This window comes from Osmerus eperlanus, chromosome 9, assembly GCF_963692335.1.
Source record: "Osmerus eperlanus chromosome 9, fOsmEpe2.1, whole genome shotgun sequence".
Classification (NCBI taxonomy): Eukaryota; Metazoa; Chordata; class Actinopteri; order Osmeriformes; family Osmeridae; genus Osmerus; species Osmerus eperlanus.
Window position 1 is genome coordinate 15,962,104 of NC_085026.1, and position 21,746 is coordinate 15,983,849.

At 47.2% G+C, this 21,746-nt stretch overlaps 1 protein-coding gene across 3 annotated transcripts; it reads right to left on the reverse strand.

Moving 5' to 3' along the window:
• Window positions 1–2,332: 2,332 nt before the first annotated feature.
• On the reverse strand, window positions 2,333–21,416 carry ppp2r5eb (protein phosphatase 2, regulatory subunit B', epsilon isoform b). Of its 3 annotated transcripts, XR_009931346.1 has the most exons (15): window positions 21,014–21,416; window positions 17,912–18,075; window positions 10,180–10,376; window positions 9,645–9,746; window positions 8,982–9,074; window positions 8,708–8,838; window positions 8,539–8,598; window positions 8,139–8,247; window positions 7,959–8,012; window positions 7,804–7,854; window positions 6,848–6,967; window positions 6,545–6,672; window positions 6,240–6,341; window positions 5,725–5,918; window positions 2,333–2,342 (listed from the first exon to the last, which is right to left on the reverse strand). XR_009931346.1 is itself a non-coding variant. In XM_062468849.1 (14 exons), the coding sequence occupies exons 2-14, from the start codon at window positions 18,066–18,068 to the stop codon at window positions 5,819–5,821; spliced, it is 1,404 nt and encodes a 467-aa protein (XP_062324833.1). In that variant the 5' UTR covers window positions 18,069–18,075; window positions 21,014–21,416; the 3' UTR covers window positions 4,243–5,818. The 3 variants fall into 3 exon arrangements, 2 of the variants coding, with proteins under 2 accessions (XP_062324833.1, XP_062324834.1); XM_062468849.1 differs by lacking the exon at window positions 2,333–2,342 and having other exon boundaries at window positions 4,243–5,918; XM_062468850.1 differs by lacking the exons at window positions 2,333–2,342; window positions 17,912–18,075; window positions 21,014–21,416 and adding an exon at window positions 15,120–15,273 and having other exon boundaries at window positions 4,243–5,918.
• Between the last annotated feature and the right edge of the window lie 330 nt (window positions 21,417–21,746).

Below are 21,746 nucleotides of genomic sequence, written 5' to 3' on the forward strand. Positions count from 1 at the left end.
TTTGAATTCCTGTATATGAACAGTACCACAACATCACTGGATGTATCCTCTTGGACACCCCAGTGACTCCTGGTGTCAAGTCATAGCCTGTCCCACTTCAAAAGCACCAATCTCTTTTTCAAATTGGTTACTTGAAATTGGATTTCTCTGATTGGGTTGCAAATTATGTAATTTCTCTCTCTGTCTCTCTCTCTGTCCCCTGGACCAGGCCGGCGTATTTGCAGGAAGCCGGAGGAATCTTGCCACTGATCTATTGTTACTTGTTACTGCTAATTACAGTCTCCTAGTCTCCAACAGTTCATGGAGCCTATTTAAGGTCCACAATTCTGCTGCATTTTAGTGAGTCAGCCCCAAACCCAACCTGGCAACAGCCCCCACACACCTCCACATGGGGCCCCATGGAAATAAGGCTTTGGGAAAAGATATATCACTGTGCAGGAACACAGATCTAAAGATCAGCAGCAACAGCAAAAGCTGATTTATGTAGTTACAGATTGTGCAGAAGGTACGCTATGAGAGTGCTGTATTTTAATCACTAAACCTTCTGAGATGTACTGAGAACAGACTTCTTTGAATGACCAGAGGGGGTACAACACTAGTAGTGGGAGGATAGAGGGCTAGTGGCTAGCCTTTTCATCCAACATATCGAGTGTTGTTTTGGGGAGGGTGGAAACAGACTGTGAGTTTATATGTCATTGACTGTTTCACATCATGAATCACCATCGTGCATTGAGTACCATTAAATATTAATCTGCAAAGCCCAACTGCAGTTTAAAAGCCCCAGGTGAATTTTCCTCTCACACATTAGGCTAAATATGAAACATCTCTGTGAACCACTCTCCTTACCTCTAGGTGCAGTGTTGATATTTTAATGTATTTGAATTGAATATCTCACCTCGATGTTCACAATCAGGCTGGGACACAGCAATGAAATAATTGGCATTAGTTTCTTCATTCTCTCTCACACTGCAGTTAGAAACTTGAAAAGCTAAAAAAAATAGACAATGATTTGTCAAAGTATGAAGTATGAAGTCAAGCTACACATCAGAGAAGATCATTCCTCTACAAGGAATCTGGATGTTTCTGTCATAGGCTGTGACATGTTTCCCACGTTTGAAGAGATTTGTACTCAAGTCTACAAAACATGTGAAGTGTTGAGACTGGCAGGTTGCAATGTTGCAAACACAACAAAGCGACTTGACAAACACAGATATCTTGTTGATGTTCTGTGTCATATATTTCTGTTCGGAGGCCATTGCTGGGAAAGTAAACATCCTCTGTCGATTTGCCATGCTAATTAAATATAACTGCATCCTTATAGTACTTTTACATTAAAATACATTCCTTGCATTAACTCCAGAATCACAATGCATTTTTGTCTCATTCGGATTCTGTCAGAGTAACAAGGAACCTTTTATAAACAAAAATAAATCTACATCTTTGTAAGAGCAGTGGGTTTGTTGTGCTATTCCACGCTCTTGGATTTCCCTAGCTGTATACTTACCTCATGGATACACATTGCCAAGGATGTGTGTGTGGGCTAGTAGGTTCTCTGTGTTATTTACGGCTTTCAGTGGGAGGCTACAGCGCATTTGAAAAGTTTTGGCCATTGACAATACAAGGCACCCAGTCCTCTGTCAACTGATGGATTTAATGGAATCGATTCTAGATCTGTGTCGTCCATTCTTGCCCAGTGTGAAATCCTCTCAACGGAATATTTGATATCCATTCAAATCTTCATGTGGATGTAAATCCTGACGGATGTTCCTATAATATGTATTCAAACAAATATGTTAAGATATACGGTCGATGGAAAAACATGGGATTAACAGGATTACATTAAGATCATTGGAACATTTCCCATGGCACAGATTAAGCCTATATCTTCTAACTAAAAAGTAAGGCTTGAACCAAGCCCTATAACTAACAATTGTCTGGATATTCCTACTATAGGATACAGCTGAAGAACGTGCTGCATGTTAAATTGGGCCAAACTCAGTCATGAAGAAGAGAAGGCTCTGAGGGTCTGGCAGGTCTCGAAGAAGAGACGAATGACAGAAAGGTAGAAAGAAGGGATGAGTGAAAGATGAAGGTGAAGTGATGATGAGGGGGAAAGGAGACAGATAAAAGAATGCCAGTGAAGAGGAGGCGAAGAGATGATCAGAGGGCGGGGTACAATGATCTGTAAAAAGCACGGTGAAAAGTAGTGGTGAAACATCTTGCTTGCTCACAAGAAGAGGGGTGATAATAAATTATATTTGTTATCAGAGATGGGAAGTAACGAAGTACAAATACTTGGAAAAAAACGTTTTGAAAGGTTGAAAACATATTTTCGAAAAAAACATTTTGAAAAGTTGAAAACGTACTATTTGAAAAAAATATTTTCGAAAAAAAAAGAGTCTCGAACTAGTACTCTTTAACGGATCATAATAACACACAACCCCTTTTTACATCTCTTACTTTGGACCTGGTTCCTGGTTATTACCAAAATAAAAAATAAATAAAAACTAAGTAGACAAGCACTTCCAACGTCCGTCTATCGATCAAACCCCTTCCTCTTCAGCAGGGCCAAATGTCCCCTTAGCAGAGAGACATTTACTCAAGCACCTTCCACTGGCGGAGGCCCGAGTTCCATGTGTCCTTACGAGCCCCTGAAACAGAACAGCCGTTTCTCACCTCCTCCCTCCCTGCCCACTTCCTTGTGCAGCTCCCCATTGGTCCTCACGATCGATCGTCTCCCCCTTCTGGTAAAGATCCTCCACTGCAGCTCACTGCCGACGCCGCACAGATAAGCTTCAACCACAGCAAGCCAGGGAAGAACTCTGTGACAGAATCACGTTAAAACTGGGGAGGGTTTGTTTGGTGTGAACAATGCAGTGTCTGTTTCTACCATCCTTCTCGCAGCAGATGATCTTGTGTTGTGTTATCTACTGAGGGAAACAAGGTCAAGAAGAGAACGGGTAAAATCACTGGTGTATCATCAGCACTGTAATTACTTATGACAATGCCCCTCAGTGTGTCACAGTCTTTCTGGGGTTTAGGTCAAGTGCGCTCTGAGAGGTGAAGAACCAGAGAGGACTTACAGTAATTGGTTTTAACAAAACAGGAAAAAAGGTGGATAAGTCTTTAAGAAACTCTGGGACATACCAAATCTCTGCCTGACGGGTGATCCTAATTAGATAAAACGTTTTCCTTCCTCCCTTCCTCCCCCCCCCACTCCACCCTAATTGCCGCTCTCCTGTGTCTCTGAGGGCTTTACCTCGTCAGACCCAAACAGGGGAACTGGAGCTTTGACAACGTCGTGTCCCTGGACATTAAGCCCAAACCGTCTTCTCTCTCCTCAACTGCCAGTTAGGACTAACATCCAGAGTATTCCCTCTGGATGAGGCCAGGAGAGCATAGTTCCGTGGCTGAACATGTTGAACATGGCCCATGTGACTGGGAGGAAACACAGAGAAGAGCCCCACTTAGATGAGATCACAATCACAAGGCTAACTGCTTCCACACACCCTTCAACCAGGGCAGTGCACAACAGAGAAGACGGAGGGAAACTATCTTAAGCTTTGCCTCAAACCTAGTAGTGTGTTTAGGTCTGTCACATCCCACCCACACAGCAGGGAACCTTATCATCACCCCCCCCCCCCCCTTCATGGAATAAATAAACCCTCTACCTTCCCTACACAGGGATGGTAGAGAATCTCAATCAAATATCAGAACACAGGGATTTAGTTTTAGTAAGCTTAGGTGAAGATGGGTGCATTTTCACTGAGATTTTACCATGACAAAAGACGCAAATTACAGATTACAACAAAGTACATTTAGACACTAAATGGAAGCTGTCTGGATAACTGGAGTCATGCTGCCCCCTTGTGGCACAAAGTTCTTCATGTGATAATCTCGAAGGCTGTAACCTATCAACCTTAGGTTTATGTATAACTATGTATAATTATGTATAAAATAATATAATGTATAACTTTAACACACAGCAATCATGTGCACTTATCATGCGCAACACGTAATTCCAATGACAGCAGTGAGGTAGCTACAGGTCATTGTACACCTGATGATGGCTTGCATGGGCAGCCAAGTAAAAACAGAGATCAGTCAGTCGTGGAATACATGGCAACACTCCAGAGTAGCTAAACAACGACAGTGAACATGTTTCTCCATCTCATCCACTCTCTCCACACCACCCGTCAACACACTTACACACAAACTTTAAAAATAAAGCAATCCAGCATCTGGGCTTTATCACAAAACAGGTTTAATTTAATATCTCTTTATTTTTTAAAATAATTAAACATTTGTATTTCTCCAACCCTTTTTTTTCTTTTAATCATATTATATCTGGGCCACCCTGAAGCACACATTAATTCTGTAAGAGGGTCAACAATGCTGAATTTACTGTTAATTTGAACAGAATATCAACCTCTCCATGCCTGCCTTCTCTGCCCCGCCCTCCCGTTCCCTCCCTCCCCAACTCCCCAAAAAAAGATCTGATGGTCAAAGAAACTTAATCAAAATATCCAAAACGAGAGAGATTAAAACCAAGAGGGGAAACAAAAAACAAGAGTGAAAACAAGGGGAAAACACTATCATAAATACCAGGAAGTCTTGTTCCATAATACCTCTTGTTATACTGGATACTCCTCGACTGTTCCTAAGCAAAAATATAGGCTAAATTACTACAAGATACAAGATATCAGTGTACTGCATTCAATAACAATATACAGGTTTGTAATACTGTGAGGAGCGGGCGCGAGAATGACGCGGCCGTCTCACAACACTCTTATACGTTAGCTTGTCTTTTCTGTGTGGCTGGACGGTACCAGTGCCAGACTGATACCAGGCTGCCTGGTACTGTAGGGGGGGCAAAGTCCACAAAAAAACAAAGAGATAGAATTGACCTTACAGAAACCAATCAATCTTTTTGGGGAGCTGGATGCAGACAGAGAAGTGAGCTTAATGTGAGGGGAGGCCGAGGGGTGCCGAGAATGATGTGAGGGTGAGGGAGGCTGGGTTAGGTGTGGGGGCGTGCTTCTTTAAAGACCTTCTCAATCCCGTTCTCTCTCTGTTCTCTCTACTCCCTGTACAAACAGGCCCCAAACATTACTGTCTCTTGAAGGAGGGGTTGAGACGTGGGGTTTAATCAATATCCTCGTGGCTATCGGGGTCCATTACAACTAGCTTAGCTTCAGCATGGAGAGGCAGGAGGGGTTGGAGGGTGGTCCGGGAGACAGGGTGTGGCTTCTTCCTGGTCAGGGTTGGCCTCTGCAGGGGCTGGAAGGGGCCACGCATACCTCTCAGTCAGGACGTCCCAAACACCATAGGTAGACAGGGATCGAAGGAGAGGAGGGAGCAGGGAGAACAACCAGAGGTGGTCATTGGTTTGTGTTCAGGAAGAGTGGAGATGGGAGGAAGATAAAACAATCTATCTTTTCATTTTCTGTAGATTTTTTTTTTTTTTTTTTTCAAGGAGAGTTCATTTCATGTCCTACTGTCCAAAGTCTCCCCCCCCCCTCCCACACAAGTTTTCATTCTCGTTTTCTATTTTTTTTCTTCCTTTTTTATTTTTCTTTCGCAGTAATATCAGTTTAAGGGAAAAAGAAAAAAAAGTTATTTACAGTGCTGTTGAAATAATGAAACAGACGTGTGAATCTACCGTAAAGTAAGTCGCACAATACAGAAAAAAAAAAAAAAAAAAAAAAACTGTCAAAAAAAAACAACAAAATCCACGATGACGCTCCATGCGGTTCCAGATGCCTGTGTGGATCCACGCTGCTCTGGTAGGGACATGGATGGGAGGCGTGGCGCTTCGTTAAGTGGGAATGATCCCGTCGCTCCTAAGGCCCCTCTTCAACTCCAGGTCCTCCAGTTTCTTCCATAGCTCCTCCCTCTCCTTCTCCTTCTTCTTCTCACTGCACAGAAGGGGAGGAGCATGTCAGGGGGCGGGGCATGTCAGGGGGGCGGGGCCGAGCATCCTTCTCTAAAGCACTAACAAGACTTAAGAGATTACAGTCGGACTGTACACCACAACTCTTGTTGGCGAATAAACCAATCAGAAGCTGTAGTAAAAAGTTTTTATTTTGAACACAATAGTTACGTTTGTTTGAGAGAGAAAGGTCTGTCTGTGAGTGTGTATGCGTGTGTGTGTTATAGTTGGTCTTCGGTACGTTTGGACACTAACTGTACCATCCAACTATATGAGAGCTCTTTATCCCCCAGAAGGCTCATCTTACCGCTGGCGGTCTGACTTGTAGGTAGCTGTGAGTTCATCAAACAAGGTACTGTTCATCTCCATGAAAGCTTTTAGTACATTGTAAACCAACGCCACTATTGCCCTGCAAGTGCAAATAAAACAATGTCAAGGTAAGTCGACAGGTTGTGTAAGCAATAGAAAAACAATTCAGAAGCACAACATAAACCTGAGCTTCGAATCCAACCATTTAAAAATGACAAAACATAAATAACCGAGCTGTTTTTCTGGCAGGAACTGAAGGTTTTGTTTCTGGGTATTCAGGGGATGCACAGAGACACTACTCACGGATTCCAGTGCTCTTTGGAGATCCTGTAGAGGCTGGCGAACATGATGGGCAGGATGACACTGGAGTTCTCCTCGATCAGACTCATGATGTACTCATTGTTCCAGTAGTACAGAGCCCTCTCTGCCACCTGCAGGCCCAGCGGCAGCACGTCAAGAAACAACAACAGCTAACTAGAGCACGTCAATAAACCTCTCTAATGGCAACACATCAACAAATAACAACCAACGCCAGCAACAACTCGCACTCGACACACAAGCATGTAGAACACAAGACACGTGCACGGTGAGGCAGGGACGTCTGACCTGGAAGTGCGGGCTGGACACGCATCTGGAGATCTGTTTGAAAAGCGGCTCCTGGATCTTGATGAACTGTGTGGGCTCGATCACGTCCAGGATCTCCTCCAGCTCTCCGAGGTACATCACCTGAGCAGAGCGTTCTCACAGTTAACCCCCTGCTAACCACACACACCTCACCCTCTCAGCCACACACACACCTCACCCTCTCAGCCACACACACACACACCTCACCCTCTCAGCCACACACACACACCTCACCCTCTCAGCCACACACACCTCACCCTCTCAGCCACACACACCTCACCCTCTCAGCCACACACACCTCACCCTCTCAGCCACACACACACACCTCACCCTCTCAGCCACACACACCTCACCCTCTCAGCCACACACACACACCTCACCCTCTCAGCCACACACACACACCTCACCCTCTCAGCCACACACACCTCACCCTCTCAGCCACACACACCTCACCCTCTCAGCCACACACACCTCACCCTCTCAGCCACACACACACACCTCACCCTCTCAGCCACACACACCTCACCCTCTCAGCCACACACACACACCTCACCCTCTCAGCCACACACACACACCTCACCCTCTCAGCCACACACACCTCACCCTCTCAGCCACACACACCTCACCCTCTCAGCCACACACACCTCACCCTCTCAGCCACACACCTCACCCTCTCAGCCACACACACCTCACCCTCTCAGCCACACACCTCACCCTCACCCACCAATGGATGACAGCAAGAGGAGGGAAATGGCTCACTGAGGTCACATGGTCAATATTTACCAGTGACTATTTATGCACCCTGTGTGGAGCGTGAGCTAGGTCAGGACTAGGGTCAGGTCAGGGGTCAGGTCAGGGCTAAGGGTCAGGGTTAAGAGTCAGGGATGGGGTCAAGGCTAGCAGGAGAGACAGGCAGGTGGTATCTCGGTGTATCTCACTTCTTTTTGACTGCAGGTTTTGGGCCAGAACTTCAGCAAGCCTCGGATGACCTGAGAGAGAGAGGGGAGATGAGAGCAGAGAGTGAGTCGGTACGAATCGTGACCAGGCAACCCTGCTCTGACCCGGGGGACGGCCGGGGGGACAGAACACCTACCGGTTCTGTTAATGCTGGGTCTTTCTCTAGGAACTGTACAATGCAATACGCCAACTGCAGAGAAAGAAAACAAAACAGACAACATTTAGATTAGGACAAATATCCCAATTTAAGAACATCAAACAAAACCCAGTGAAATCATTAGTCCAGATGGGAGCTGAGAGCTTGGAGGAGACAGACCTGTGCATGGAACAGGGACAGGCTCCTCACAGTGTGGAGCGGGATCAACACTTTGACCAGAAACTGTTTATGCTCCGCTTTCAGGGGCAGAGCGAAACCGTTGATTATGCTGTGGAAGAGAGCACACAGAAGCCCTGCTAAGCCAGGAGGGGACATCACACATGCACAAAGAAGCCGTTCAGTCTGAGCGCTGCTACCACAAGGTCTAAGCACAAAGGACTACATGAATTAGCCATCAAGGCCGACGTAAATTACACAGGTGCCTAAATGATGGAGCGGAACGAATGGGTTCTATGGCCACGGCCGCGGCGGTATCGGAGAGGAGGGTAGCGGGTACACAGCTAGGGGGGAGGCTGGGGGAGGCTGGTGTCGGCGTGCGGGTCAGGGCAGGGCCACATACCTCCCCAAGATCTCCAGCAACTCAGCAACCCCGTTGAAGTGCTCTGTCTCATAAACAAAACTTAACGAGGGACAGAATGGAGGAGGGAAGAGAGAGACAGACGTTAGTGAAACACAGAAGGCGCCGCCACGGTCAGGTGACATGTTAAGCATCGGGAACGTACGCTTACCGTAGAAAAATATTATTTATCTGTTTTCGTATAAAAGCCCTCAGCCCCAGGAATTTCCCGTAGATTCTGTGTAAGACTGTTTTCAGATAGTCTCTCTCCCGAGGGTCCTCGCTGTCGAAGAGCTCCAAGAGCTGAGGAGGGCACACAGGACAACAGAGGTCAGAGGTCAACATCAAACAAGTACAGTCCCTGAAAAGTACACCTTCAAAAGTTACACCTTCGGTATTATTATATATTTTTAATTATTATTAAGTGATCAAGAATGAGTGCTTACCTGTAGGACAAATTTCTGGTCTATGTACTTTTTGGCAATGCTGGGTTGGAATTCCTGACTCTCCAAGAATCGTATGAAGAACTCATACACCAGCTACAACACAGTGACAGACAGGAAGAGAGATTAAGATCTGGACACACAAAAAAAAAACACATGTGGGGTGATGGAAAGAGTTGGACAGTGGGCAGGGAGGACAACAGGTCACAGGGGTCAAAGTTCACAGAAGGCACGGAGTAGGGTCACCAGTAGCAGTAACCAGGATAACAAATGGCTTGGGCAACGGGCATATGACTGATAGGGGTAAATCTAAAGATGTGGTCGAATGAGTTTGGCTCAGCAGGTGTTTTCTTTTGGGGGGGGAGGGGGAATGAAAATAAAATCAATCAATTGAAGAAATAAAAATCAAATAAAAAGGTTTTACCAGGAAGATTCTCCTTGAGATATGCATCTCATTTCTAAAGGAGTCCTGGGAGGCAGCAGGTACACAGAAAAGGGGGTTGAGAGAGAGAGCACCTGTTGCTACACCTGCTCCTCAGCTGAGTACTCAACGCACCTAAACCAGGGCAGTCGCCCCGGCAACCGTGAGCACATTACTCAGAAGCAGAGACACCAGGGGAGGGGAGAGGGGAGGAGGGCCAGGGCAGAGCCATCCTGTGTAACTACCTGTAAGTGTGGCCATGAGGCCTCGAGTGTGGGTTCATCCTCCTCAGGGTCAAACTCATTACTGTCGCTGGGTGGAAGGGTCCGGAATATGTTGTAAGAGACCTGGGAGACAGGGAACAGAACAGTCAATTGGGATCACGGGAAATAATGACTGAGAGGCTGCAGAGTGTGTGTGTCCCTGTGTGGTGTCCCTGTGTGTGTCCCTGTGTGTGTCCCTGTGTGTGTGTCCCTGTGTGTGTCTATGTGTGTGTCTCTGTGTGTGTCTCTGTGTGTGTCTCTGTGTGTGTCTCTGTGTGTGTCTCTCTGTGTGTGTCCCTGTGTGTGTGTCCCTGTGTGTGTGTCCCTGTGTGTATGTCCCTGTGTGTGTGTCCCTGTGTGTGTGTCCCTGTGTGTGTGTCCCTGTGTGTGTGTCCCTGTGTGTGTCTCTGTGTGTCCCTGTGTGTATCTCTGTGTGTGTCTCTGTGTGTGTGTCTCTGTGTGTGTGTCTCTGTGTGTGCGTCTGTGTGCGTGTGTATCTGTTTGTGTGTGTCCTCACCATTTTGACGACCTCCGGGTAGGCCTGTTCCGTCAGGTAGCCCCTGCTCACGGTCACGTAGTCCACCAGCTCGTTGAGGGTGGAGCGCTTGTACTCCTTCATCTTCAGGTCGGACAGCGTGTCCATGAAGTCAAACACAGTACAGCACTGCTGCAGCTTCTTCAGGAACAGCTCCGGCTGCTCCAGCGCCGGCACGTCTGCACACACACACACGGTGAGCAAAAGAGAAAGCGAGAGAGAAAGCGAGAGAGTAAATGAGAGAGCAAAAGAGAAAATAAAAGAGAGCAAGAGAGAGAGTGAGAGACAGAGTTAGGACAGCTACACGGTATAGAATATAAGGTCAGGGATCATCAATGCAACAGCCAAGAACTCTCATGGTGTGATGTCACATATTAATATGAGAGGCGTCAAGAACACAAACTAAAACACAAACATGTACACCACTGCCAACGAAACCCTGGGAATCGTAGTTCCCTGATGAAAGACAGCCCTGAGACCTGGCTGGCTCTACACACTCACAACCAGACTCTGGTTACCCAGAGTTTATAACCCCCCCCCCCCCTCCCCGCTCACTCTCGCCACCCCTGTGATTGTGAACACAGACAGCCCTGAGACCTGGCTGGCTTTACACACACAACCAGACTCGCCACCCCTGTGATCGTGAACACAGACAGCCCCTTTGCAGCCCAGCGAGGACCGTGCAAGTATTACATAAGATATAAGCTTCTCTAGAGCCTACGGTCCATCATCCCTCTGACCCTACAGGTCACCTATCATTTGATCTCAATGGATCCGGCCTGGGAACAGTCGACTGGGCTAACAGGCTAACAGGTAGAGGCACGTGCTGACAGGGTAAACATAGATCTAAATAGGAAGACCTGAGCTCTGTGAAGGGACTGCACAAAAGCCAGCCCTCTTCCTATTAAATCTCTTTGATTATGTCATGGCTGGAGATAAGTCTGACAGTGCGGCGGAAACAAAGGCTGGGATTCTGCCTTTGTGAAACGGCTCGGCCGAGGGGAAATGGGAGAGGGGCAAAAGGAGCCGGCCAGGTCCTTGTTGGAAAGTGTTGCGCGGAGCAGGCAGGTCACGTCTTCCATGTAAACAGGTGCTAGGAAGCAGACGGGAGAGTGTTGATAATACTGACATCCTCAGGCCAGGTCTGTCCGTGGAGTGTCCATGCTCGCCTCAGCCAAGTGTCTGTCAACATAACATAACACAGACCAGAGCACACCAGACCAGCCAGGGCCACCTCGTACCTCAACAGCCAGCATAGCGGAGGCTAAAAAGAGGAGGAGGAGGAAGAGACAGAGAGAGAGACAGGGAGGGACAGAGGGAGAGGGGGCAGAGGGAAATGAAAGAAGGAGACAAAGAGAGAGAGAGAAAAGTAAGGAAAAAGACAAGAGAGAAAGAAGGAGTCACGGGGGGAACCAGAAGGAAAGAAAGACAGAAACAAAGAGAGAGAGAAAAGGAGGGAAAGAGAGAGGAAGGAAGGGTGAAGCAGCAGGCCTGAGTTCCAGCAGTTAAATAGGCGCTGCTCCCCACAGACAGACTCCCAAACCCAGCTCCAACCTGCTCCCATCAGACCAAAGGGAATAAAGGCTAGCCCACCAACATCCACTACAATACCTCTTCTGTTAAACCAGACTTGTGTGTGTGTGTGTGTGTGTGTGTGTGGTTCTGTGGTCGGTCCTTTTTCCCGGGTTAATAGAAAGACAGTGCTGGTGATGGGTTTCCTTCAGTCCCTGGTTCTATAGCAGCATGTGAATAGCCTTAAAGGAAGCTATTCATAGAGCAGATAATCACACAGGAGAGGGTAATCCCTCCAGGCAGTCAAAGGACAGCCCGGCCCAGCACAGCTCCTCTCCTGCAGGCCCCCGACAACCACAAGCACGCCAACACGCCCTGCGCGTGACATCACGGCCCTCGCGACGTCCTGTCCGACGGGGCGCGTGACATCACGCTCCGTGTGACAGCGTCGGGAAGCCCAGGGGCGGGGCCGTGGCTCCCTCTCACACACAGGACTCGCACCTCATCACAACCACTGGAGGCTCCTCTGGAAATCCTTCAAGACAGAGGAACCCTACTGTACAGCCAGCAGCACAGCTATTGGTGCTGCAGATCATCATTCCGTCCATCCAGGCCAGGCCAGGACACGATGGACCTGATTCGCAAACCCAGCTCCACAGCTCCATAGCTCCATCCAAACATCAGTGGGTCAGTGGCACCACCAGAGCATTCAATTCCATTTGCTTTATTGGCGTGAATGTTAAAGAATGTTGCCAAAGCAGTCCACCGCGGAGGGTCCTGTTACACTCTTAAACCGTGTCCTCTGATACGAGGCACCAGGCGCTGCTGAGGCCAGCCTCTAGCCCAGCCCCCTCATCTGGAGTAGAGGCCAGGGGAGCCTCACCACAGCTCCCTTGGCAGGGAATATGAAGACACTGGGGCTTAATTAATGTGAAGAAGGCTTAGCCTCTCAGAAGAAGAGAGAGAGACATATTCAGACACAGAGAGAGAGAGGAGGTGGTAGAGGGGGAGAGAGAGGGACAGAAAGAGGGAGGGAGAGAGGGATGGAGGTAGAGAGAGAAAGCGAGAGGGAGAGAGTAAGAGACTTAGAAAGCAAGCGAGAGACATTCAAAGGCTTACCACAAGAAATGTTCAAAGTTAATTTTATAATCACTTAAGTCCATTGAGCGGGGTTGGGGTCCAGACTCACACGGTGCACTTTCATCTGGATATTACCAAGGCCCTTCGACCAGGACTCTGTCAAGACTGAAGCCCCTGGGACAGACCAGAGAGACTCTGGGACCACGGCCCACTACTTACCACACATCAGAACCTAGACCTCAAGCATGTGCCCTTTTAACATGACAGCTCAGTCTACCAGCTCACTACGCAGGCTACCGTGTGTCTTCATTCTCTCAGCAACAAGTTCAAAACAACTGTACTGCGTTTAACAACAGTCCTGAACACATCTGACGTTCAACCACGTCTCCCAAATCATAACACGGACGATAGTAGGCACATACGTACAAGGGCACCGACGAATGACAATATCTACGATGCGGACCATTCCTACTTAGGAAATGAGAGTGATTGGACCTTCTTAAGAGTGGGATTGAACAGCCCCTGAGCTGAAGGGTAAGAGGCAGGCCACCTAGCCTGCAGGAGAGCCCTGGCCAGTTAACTCGCTAACAGTGATGCTAAAGCTAACCGACACAATGAGATGAAATTCCCTTGAAAGTAACGTCGATGGGCACTTTGCCCAGCCAGGTCTTAGCTTTTAAACTGAATCTCTTGGCAGCGCGGCAACTTCCAAGTCCTCCACGGACTTTCGAGACGTACACAGTCGCCAAGCGCTCTTTGGATAACGGCGTTATGGATCTGTGCTTTCTCCGTTTAGCAGAAACACAAATCCAGGAAGTGACGGTGTAGGGTAACGACACGTCTCTAAGAGTAGCCGACACACGCATAGCAAACCTGCCTGTGTCAGGGGAAAAACCCCACTCTATAAAAGAGGCGAGTGAAACCGGCCGTCTGGGTTTGGGTTACGGCAGGAGAGAGTGAGGCTCTCCGACAGATGGGCCCAGCGGGTCAACACTGTGCCAGCGCCTGAAGGTCGATATGTAGGATATGTACTGTATGTATACACACACAGACACACACAGACACACACAGACACACACACCATCACAAACAACACAGATACTGTCTGTGTGAACCTGTGTAAGCAGGCCAGGTCATCGGTGATGTGGCGAGTGGGAGTGGGAGATGGTGACATCTAAGTACAGCCCCAAATGGAGAAATGTCCAGCGTTGCAATCGCATCTAACGTTAAACATTACCAGAGTGCTCGAGTAGTGAATACAGATTGAGCTCCAGTGACCCCCTTGGGTTATTTAGCATTCCAACCACAACGACTTGCAGAACATCCTTAACTGTACTCGCAATCCTCCAGAGACTCATTGCAAAACAACTCAGACATTCTGGTGAAAAGTTGCCCGGTCAACAGACATCTAGAGAATAACAACACACAGTCCCGTTTCCATCATCCCCCAGCCTGTGTGAGACAGCCTATGGATCCCTCAAGCACCATCTTATTATTCCCGACACCGGCAGGGCGCTGTCAATCATCGACAGGTTTAATATCATTCTATGCAAACTTTGCTCTTTGCTATACAGTGGTCCGCCTACTGCTGTTGAGCAGGCTGAACTCACAGCGCCACTAAAGACACAGAGGTGGTTTAGGCAACAAGGGGACTGTAAAGTTTCTCCTCTGACTAATGAAAGTCGCTGCCACCGTCTGCGTTGGAGAGAAGAGACTAGCTGGAGCTACTTTGTTAAAACAGTGGTGGTGATGTAGGCCGGTCCACACAAAGACTCTGTTCATGGGGCCAGGTGAGAAGGCCAGCATGTTCCCTCCAGGAACCCCATAGCAGGCATTCCACCTGGCACAGACGTCACTCTCCGCACTCCTCAACAAGGGCGCTCGCTAACAGAGACACCTGCGGCTTCCCAGACAACACAACAGACTGCTCTCCTAGCCCTGAAGCTCTCTACCACCACAGACATGGAGAGGAGAGCAGGGTAGGGAGACCCCACCTGCAGCCCACCCCACCTGCAGCCCACCCTGACTGGTCCTCTTGCGAGGACTGACATTCAGTGAGCTCTGGTCTCGACTTCACACAGAGATGTCCCACGAGACGATCCGTCCCATCAACCTTCTAGAGGATTAACACCTGCTTCTGCCACGGATCGCATACAACCCCAGCAAGACATGCATCATTACCATCTCCCGTCCATTTATACCTCTCCTCTGCACGCACACACACACACACAGAAATATCCACACAGTCTAGGCCCAGCCTGCCAGGGGCCCCTTTGCAACCCAACTGTCACCCAGTCCTCCCACCCCGACCACAAAGCTCAGACACTCACTCGATCAGGGATCCGACTCTCGGTATCGTCCACCAGCGTTAAAAACATTCACTTGGGGCAAGTTCTGTTCAGCACGTCCGGAAGAAAAAAGTTTGTTGTAGTGGGCCCACGCTCGCCCTGCCGCTTGTTTGGAGCGAGTGGGGCTGGAAGTCTGTAAAGGGACACCGTGGGGATTGTGTTACCCCTCAGGGGAGGGGAGAGGGGGGGGAGGGGGGGTGAGGGAGCGTCGGGGGGCAGCACTGACCAAACGCAGCTCCAGGAGAAACCGGGGAGGGGCGACTGTCCGAGCGGGTCGTACAGCCCGGCTCTCCCTACATCTTTCTATTTCTGCTCCCCTCTTTTTTTACATTCTGCTCACGAGGTCAGAGGCAGATCAGTGTTGCGTTGTAGACGGGAGTCTTGGAGACGACTCCGTGCGGATCTGTCTGCTGTGAGGAAGCAGCTGCCCAAGACTTTGTTTTTTTGTTTTCTCCATGGATGTGCATGTCACTAGGCTGAGAAGGGATTCCTCGTTCCACTATGTGGTCAACGTAACAGATGAGATGAAGGGGTTTATCCAGATCTGCTGTTGGGAGGTGTAGTCTTCTCTTCCTCCATCGTTAAGACTAACTCATCTTTTCTCCAGGCTCCATGCCAGGCTCATCTCAACTCTCCATCACTCTCCCTCATCAGCCCACCCTCATCTCTCCATCTCCCTACTGAGGGAACACTTGGAAAACGTCCATAAGATAGGAGACTTGCTCAAGAGTCACTCAAGAGAGACTACATGTGGAGAGAAAAAAATCTATTTAAATTTCCTAAAAGTCTGTATCCAGTGAATTTGTCTATTCTTAAAAATACAAGTGTTCAAAATAGTACAGTATAGCCATGTACATGTTCAGCTCTATACATGCACAGAAGTGTGTATATTTGCATACAGAGTCCAACAGTCACGTGTGTCCAGGTGACAAGACCTAACAAGTACCACAGCTAGTAGTAGAGACTAGCCCTAAAGTAAGAGAAAGATTTAATGACGATCTCCATTGAAAAGGGTTTTAGTCTAGGGCTAAACTTAATCCATGTCTGGGAAAAAGGAACCTAGTGTTTATGCGTAGTTTGTGTAAGGGAAATTACAAATAGTGAAGGAAGTGAATACATAATATGGCCGTTCATAGAGAGGGACAAAGAACATATTTTACACAACAGAACAGTTTCCTGCGGGCAAAACAGAGCAAAAAAACAACCAACTATATTGGTTAACTATATTTATAATCCCATAATGGATGGTTGTGTAGAAGTCAGTACAGAACCGTCCCCACCACCACAAGGGCAAGGACACGACCTTATGACCTTAGATCTACTCACAAAAACATCTGGATTCCCTTCCGACCTCTGACCTTCTCCCTGGCCTTAAGTATTATATATAAATGTATATTTAAAAAAAATATATAGAAAGAATCTAGCCATTGACAAAGCTCTCCACCCCTTTTCAACATATGCATTGCCTCAACCAATCAAGCCAAGTCATGTGACTGAAATGACCAATGGGCAATATGGAGGAGAGGAAGTGTGTATACATCAGCACGTAGCCTGTGAGTGCCGGTCTGTGCAGTTGCACATCTAACCTCTGCTACTGTGTGCATCCGTGGCGGTGAGAGTGCATTCCTAACTAGGCCATTCCCATAACCTAGGAGACACACTCCCAGCAAGTTAATAAATCACAAGACACGGAGATATGCATCTTCTCGGCATGCTCTTTTCAGGAGTTCTAAAACGGCACGGAGATTAAAGCTGTCACTAAAATGGAACCACCACACATCAAATGACTCTCGGACGCTATCCAGCCCGAAATCAAATAACCTGCATTATTACCACGGCGACCGCAATAAGGCAATGAGTGAGTGTGCCGGAAATAACAGTGCACCAAGAAGGTCTGATTCATCATGTAGGTGTTTATATATAAGGACAGGATACCTGGAGCATAGGGCGCGGCAGAAGTGCCCAGGACACTCATCTTCACTGATGCATGAACACAGAGAGACAGAAGACTGACATGCTGCGTGACTCTACGCTGTCATTATGACCTCGGATCATCAGCGACACACGACAGCCTCCTCGGCCACATTAGAGGAGGGAGAGAGACCGAGGGAGTTCATGACCTGCACGGCTCGCTCGCCCTTCAGCTCTGTAGCTGGTGCACTGGTGACGGAGTGACTCACAGGAACAACAAGTGTGTGGGCCCCCCCCGACATTGAAACACTCCTACAAACTCCAGTGGAGACGTGAAGCCAGGGCGACCCTGGAGGAATTAGTGCAGAGGCCCCGCCCACTCAGGGAGTTGAATGGAAGCCACGCCCATTTGAAAAGAGGGCCACACCCAGGTTTGGGTCTGAGGTCTGGGAACAGGAAGGGAGCTTGCGGGCTCAGGGTTCCTGTCAGGCTGCATTCCACCTCTGCTTTGGTCTCTCCATGTAAAGAGACCAGCAGGACTGACCTTCTCATGAATCAGTAGGCTTCCTTGTCTAGGCATGCAGGTCACACACACACACACACACACACAAAGAAAAACAAGCATGAACACTGCTCTACATACTTGCAAATGTCTCACACACACACAGATGGACCCACAGGCATAGGGTAGGGGTTAGGCTCAGTCTTGGCTTTTATGAGGATTAGGGTTTCGTGAGGATCAGAAAGAGAGAGAGAGAGAAGTAGGAACCTGGCACTCACACACTATAATCAGTACTACACACGGACAGGTTAGTGCTGAGGTTGGGCTGAGAGGGGGCGGGAAGGTGGAAAGTCATCCTTACCCTTCAGAAGGGGCAGCGGCGTGAGCTCTATGGGTTTGCCCTGAGACCGGAATTGGGACGAACTCTGTGACCGCTTCTGCTTGGCCTTCCTGACAGACTTCCGTGAAAATCCGTCCACTTTGTCCACAGAAGGAGGAGTGGTGGCTGCCGAGGACATAGCCCTGCTGCAAGACAACGAGGAAATAACAAACATGTTAGTGTCATTTTATTAGATATATTTTCTGCCCTTTTTTCAGCTTTTTAGAACAGAGACAGTGGACATAAACAGGAAATGACGGAGAGAGAGAGGGGACTTTTTACTTCCGTCTCCATATGTCTAAAACGCTTTCTGGAGCCCTGTAGCAGAGGAGGAATACAGTGTGCCAGATAGGCAATTCAACTACAGCTTTTCGGCATTGACTTTCTGCAGGCTTAACAAACACTTCAACCAGACAACTATTGTGATACTTTGCCATTCAAAACGATTCCAAGGCCTATTCAAATTGTATACAAAGTTGGGACTTGCGTTCATGGGTACCATGTTTCAAAAGACCCGTCTCTCAGCGTGATGACAGTACAATAAAAAGTAACACACGCACCCACACCAGCTACATTACTCGCGAAAATTCAAGCACGCAGCAGTTTGAGAAATACTGCTCACCTGTGCACAAGGGCACTAGAATCCACACATATCACCATCAGTTCTTAATCACTCCCTTCTTACTGGTTGACTGACCGGACAAACATGCTAATGGTGCAGGCTCGGGTGTCACTGCTGCAGATGAGGGCCAGTGCATGGCTGGTCGGGCATACGGCACACAACACAAAGCCATTCCCCTCCCAGTCCTCTTACATAAGAGACCAGATGACAACCACACAGGCTGGGGGGGGATTAAAGACAGAGAGAGAGAACAGGATAGAGAGACTGTGCAACAGGGAGAGCGAGGAGAGCAAAAGGGAGAGCAAGGGAGGAGAGCACCAGAGAAAGCTTGAGAAAGAGGGAGAAAGGAGAGATTGAAAGGGGAGGAAGAGAAGAGCCACAGGAACAGGAAGTCAACAAACAGGCCAATCGGAGTAGAGGGAGCTGGATGGAGAACAGGAGCAGATTTACACACCTAACACACACACAGGATTACATACCAACGCACACAGACTCTCTAAAACAAGCAAGGGGTCAAGGGGTGGAGTAAAATAAAATATAAAACACGAGGGAAAGATAGAGGGAGATTAAGAGACAGAGTCCACACAACAAAAGTGTCTGAATCATCAAAAACCCAGCATTAAATGGGGGTGTGTAAACACAGTTTTGCTGCGTTCAATAAAAACTGCTACATTCACACCATGAACATTCAATCCATTAAAACTCATCATAACTCATTGGTTTAATTAATAATAATAATAATAATAATGATGAAGAATCACTGACCAACGCCAAAAGTCAAATCTACATGCATATCACATACCATAAGGCAATGCCAGTACACACCAATCGAGGATGACAAACCTAGGGTTGATAAGACAAGTGGAACACTGACTACGCCTGGGCCATAACTCTCTCCCATCATGAACACAGAGGACTTTGGATGCTGAGTTATCTTGGCTCGGACAGGACACGTCCTCAATGTGACATTCAAAAACCTTGAAAATTAGCCTGTGGAATACATGCAACCTTGTGTCCAGGCGCAACCAGAGAAACACACACACACACACACACAGTGCTTCCATTCCTGCATGGCTTGAAGGATGGTCAGGCTGGTTTTCAAAATCAAACGTAGTTATACACCTCTTCCTGCATGGCTCGAAGGATGGTCAGGCTGGTTTTCAAAATCAAACGTAGTTATACACCTCTGGTCGCAGTGAATTAGATTTTTGACTTGACAGCCATTTTACAAAAGAGCATCCTGACCGATTCCTCCCTAAATATCTATAGGTCTCTAAAACAACCAAAAACATGAATTTGCTGTGAAATTAACATTATTTCTGCCAAGACTCCAAAACATCAGCTACTGTTTTAACAGTCAGTATCAATATCCATCAAAATGATTATTTAGAAGGACGATGGTTAATAACTCACCATGAACCTTTAGACAAGACTATGTTCTGCAAAAATACCGCCAATGAGGCTAGTTTGATTCAATGATGCAGAGATTGATATGTGTATCCTGATGTTCTTCCTTAGATCACTACAGCAACTTGCTAAAGCATTTTCAATCTGGAATACCTCTGCTAAAAGAATAATATTTCAGTCATTGCATTACACTGAAAACTGCTCACAAGCAACGAAATGGAAGCTGCCTCATCTTTACAGTACACTGAAGCTAGCTTTCGTTTAAAAAAAACCCGAAGACGTCTAAATAACACTTGCTGGATGTCTAATGTTAGCGTTCTTGTTCAGGTTGACAATTGTTGGGCCTAGCTTAGATAGCTAGATCGCTCTAAACTTGACAGCGCGATAAGTCAAGTGAAGTGGTGCGGGTTCCTATGCTAGTGTTGCTAGTACAGTAGTGCTAGCTAGCTAGCTAACCTTGCCAGAAAGCAAGCTGAACGATTTTCCATAAATAAGCATAACATTATGTTCATTGTATGTTTCGTTAGTTAGCTGTATTTAGCTGAGAGGAATACTTTTATATTAAAATTTAACATACAATGATCATGTTTATACATATAATAACTGAATTATAACTGTAAAATATCATAACTGAATACAGTTAACGAGCTCGCTAGCTAGCCTGTTATCTAGCTAGCTCGCGTTATCGCGGGTTAGCTGTCAAAGTTAACTCGAACGTTAGCTAGACATCAAACTGATTATCTTGGAGCTAATAAACTAGCAAACCAAAACCATTGTATTATCATATATATACAAATTATAATAAATAGTTGCACATCTCATTTGTGCGTGTGTGCATAAGATACCTGGTTGGACATAAATAATCACACATCTCTAGCTTGTACGGAATGTGGTTACTTGCTAGCATGCTAGCCTGCTTGCTGCTGGGTGATAGCTAGCCAACCCCACCAACTAGCTTGTAGCTAGCCTCCAAGCAAGCTAGCCTGCTAGCTCGCGACGTCAGTCTGAAACAAGCTGCACTCGAACTACCGCGAGTGAGCCGTTTCGTACTTTACCTTGATCCTCTGTGATTCAGAACGAAGACGGTGGCAAGGAGTTATCCTGTATTAGATAAAATATAAACTCGGCTGCTCCCAGTCCTTTGCAAATAGCCTTTCCTAGCAGCGGCAATAACAGCAGAAAAGGCTATCTTGGCCTTTTTCAGAGCCAAACCCACGAGTACCTTTTACCTTCTAACGAAATAATCCTCCGACTTCCATTAATAACAAAATACGGATGTATAAAACGATTAAACTGAATCAATCACATTCCTTAGATATTGATTCAATATTTTGCTTACTTCGCACCCCTGTGTTTTTGTTATTTATCTTTAGACAGTGTTTAATTTGGGGCTATATCTTTTCACCCTATTGTCAATATTACTGGGCTGAGTCCATGGCACACATAACAGAGGTACACTGAAAGTGCTGCTTGGTTTGGACCTATAGACGATGGTGATTGGTTGAGTAGAGAGCTTTAGGCCATGGGGTTGGATGTTCACCAACGTCAGTCAACAACGAAATGAGACGCTCCTAGAGATGAATAAAACTGGTAGGTTGCAGAGTAGGGAGTAGGAAAGAGATTGGATAGGAGCTATCCTCGCCGTATGGAATGAGGCTAAACCGGTTCGAAACCCAACCCTTGTTATGCCGTTCATTCTCACTCGGATTTATGTTTTCAGAGGATTTTTTAGTGTTCAATGCTTATAGTCTCAATTGTTTTCATAAAAACATCAGCATAACGGATAGG

Excerpts from the sequence above, each read along its gene's own strand:
- ppp2r5eb (XM_062468849.1), bottom strand. The coding sequence starts at position 18,068 with ATGTCCTCGGCAGCCACCACTCCTCCTTCTGTGGACAAAGTGGACGGA. Across the intron at positions 10,377-17,911 it reads GCCGCTGCCCCTTCTGAAGG|ACGTGCCGGCGCTGGAGCAG; the intron begins GTAAGGATGACT and ends GTGTGTGTGCAG. Across the intron at positions 6,342-6,544 it reads TCCAAAGAGCACTGGAATCC|GGCAATAGTGGCGTTGGTTT; the intron begins GTGAGTAGTGTC and ends TTGCACTTGCAG.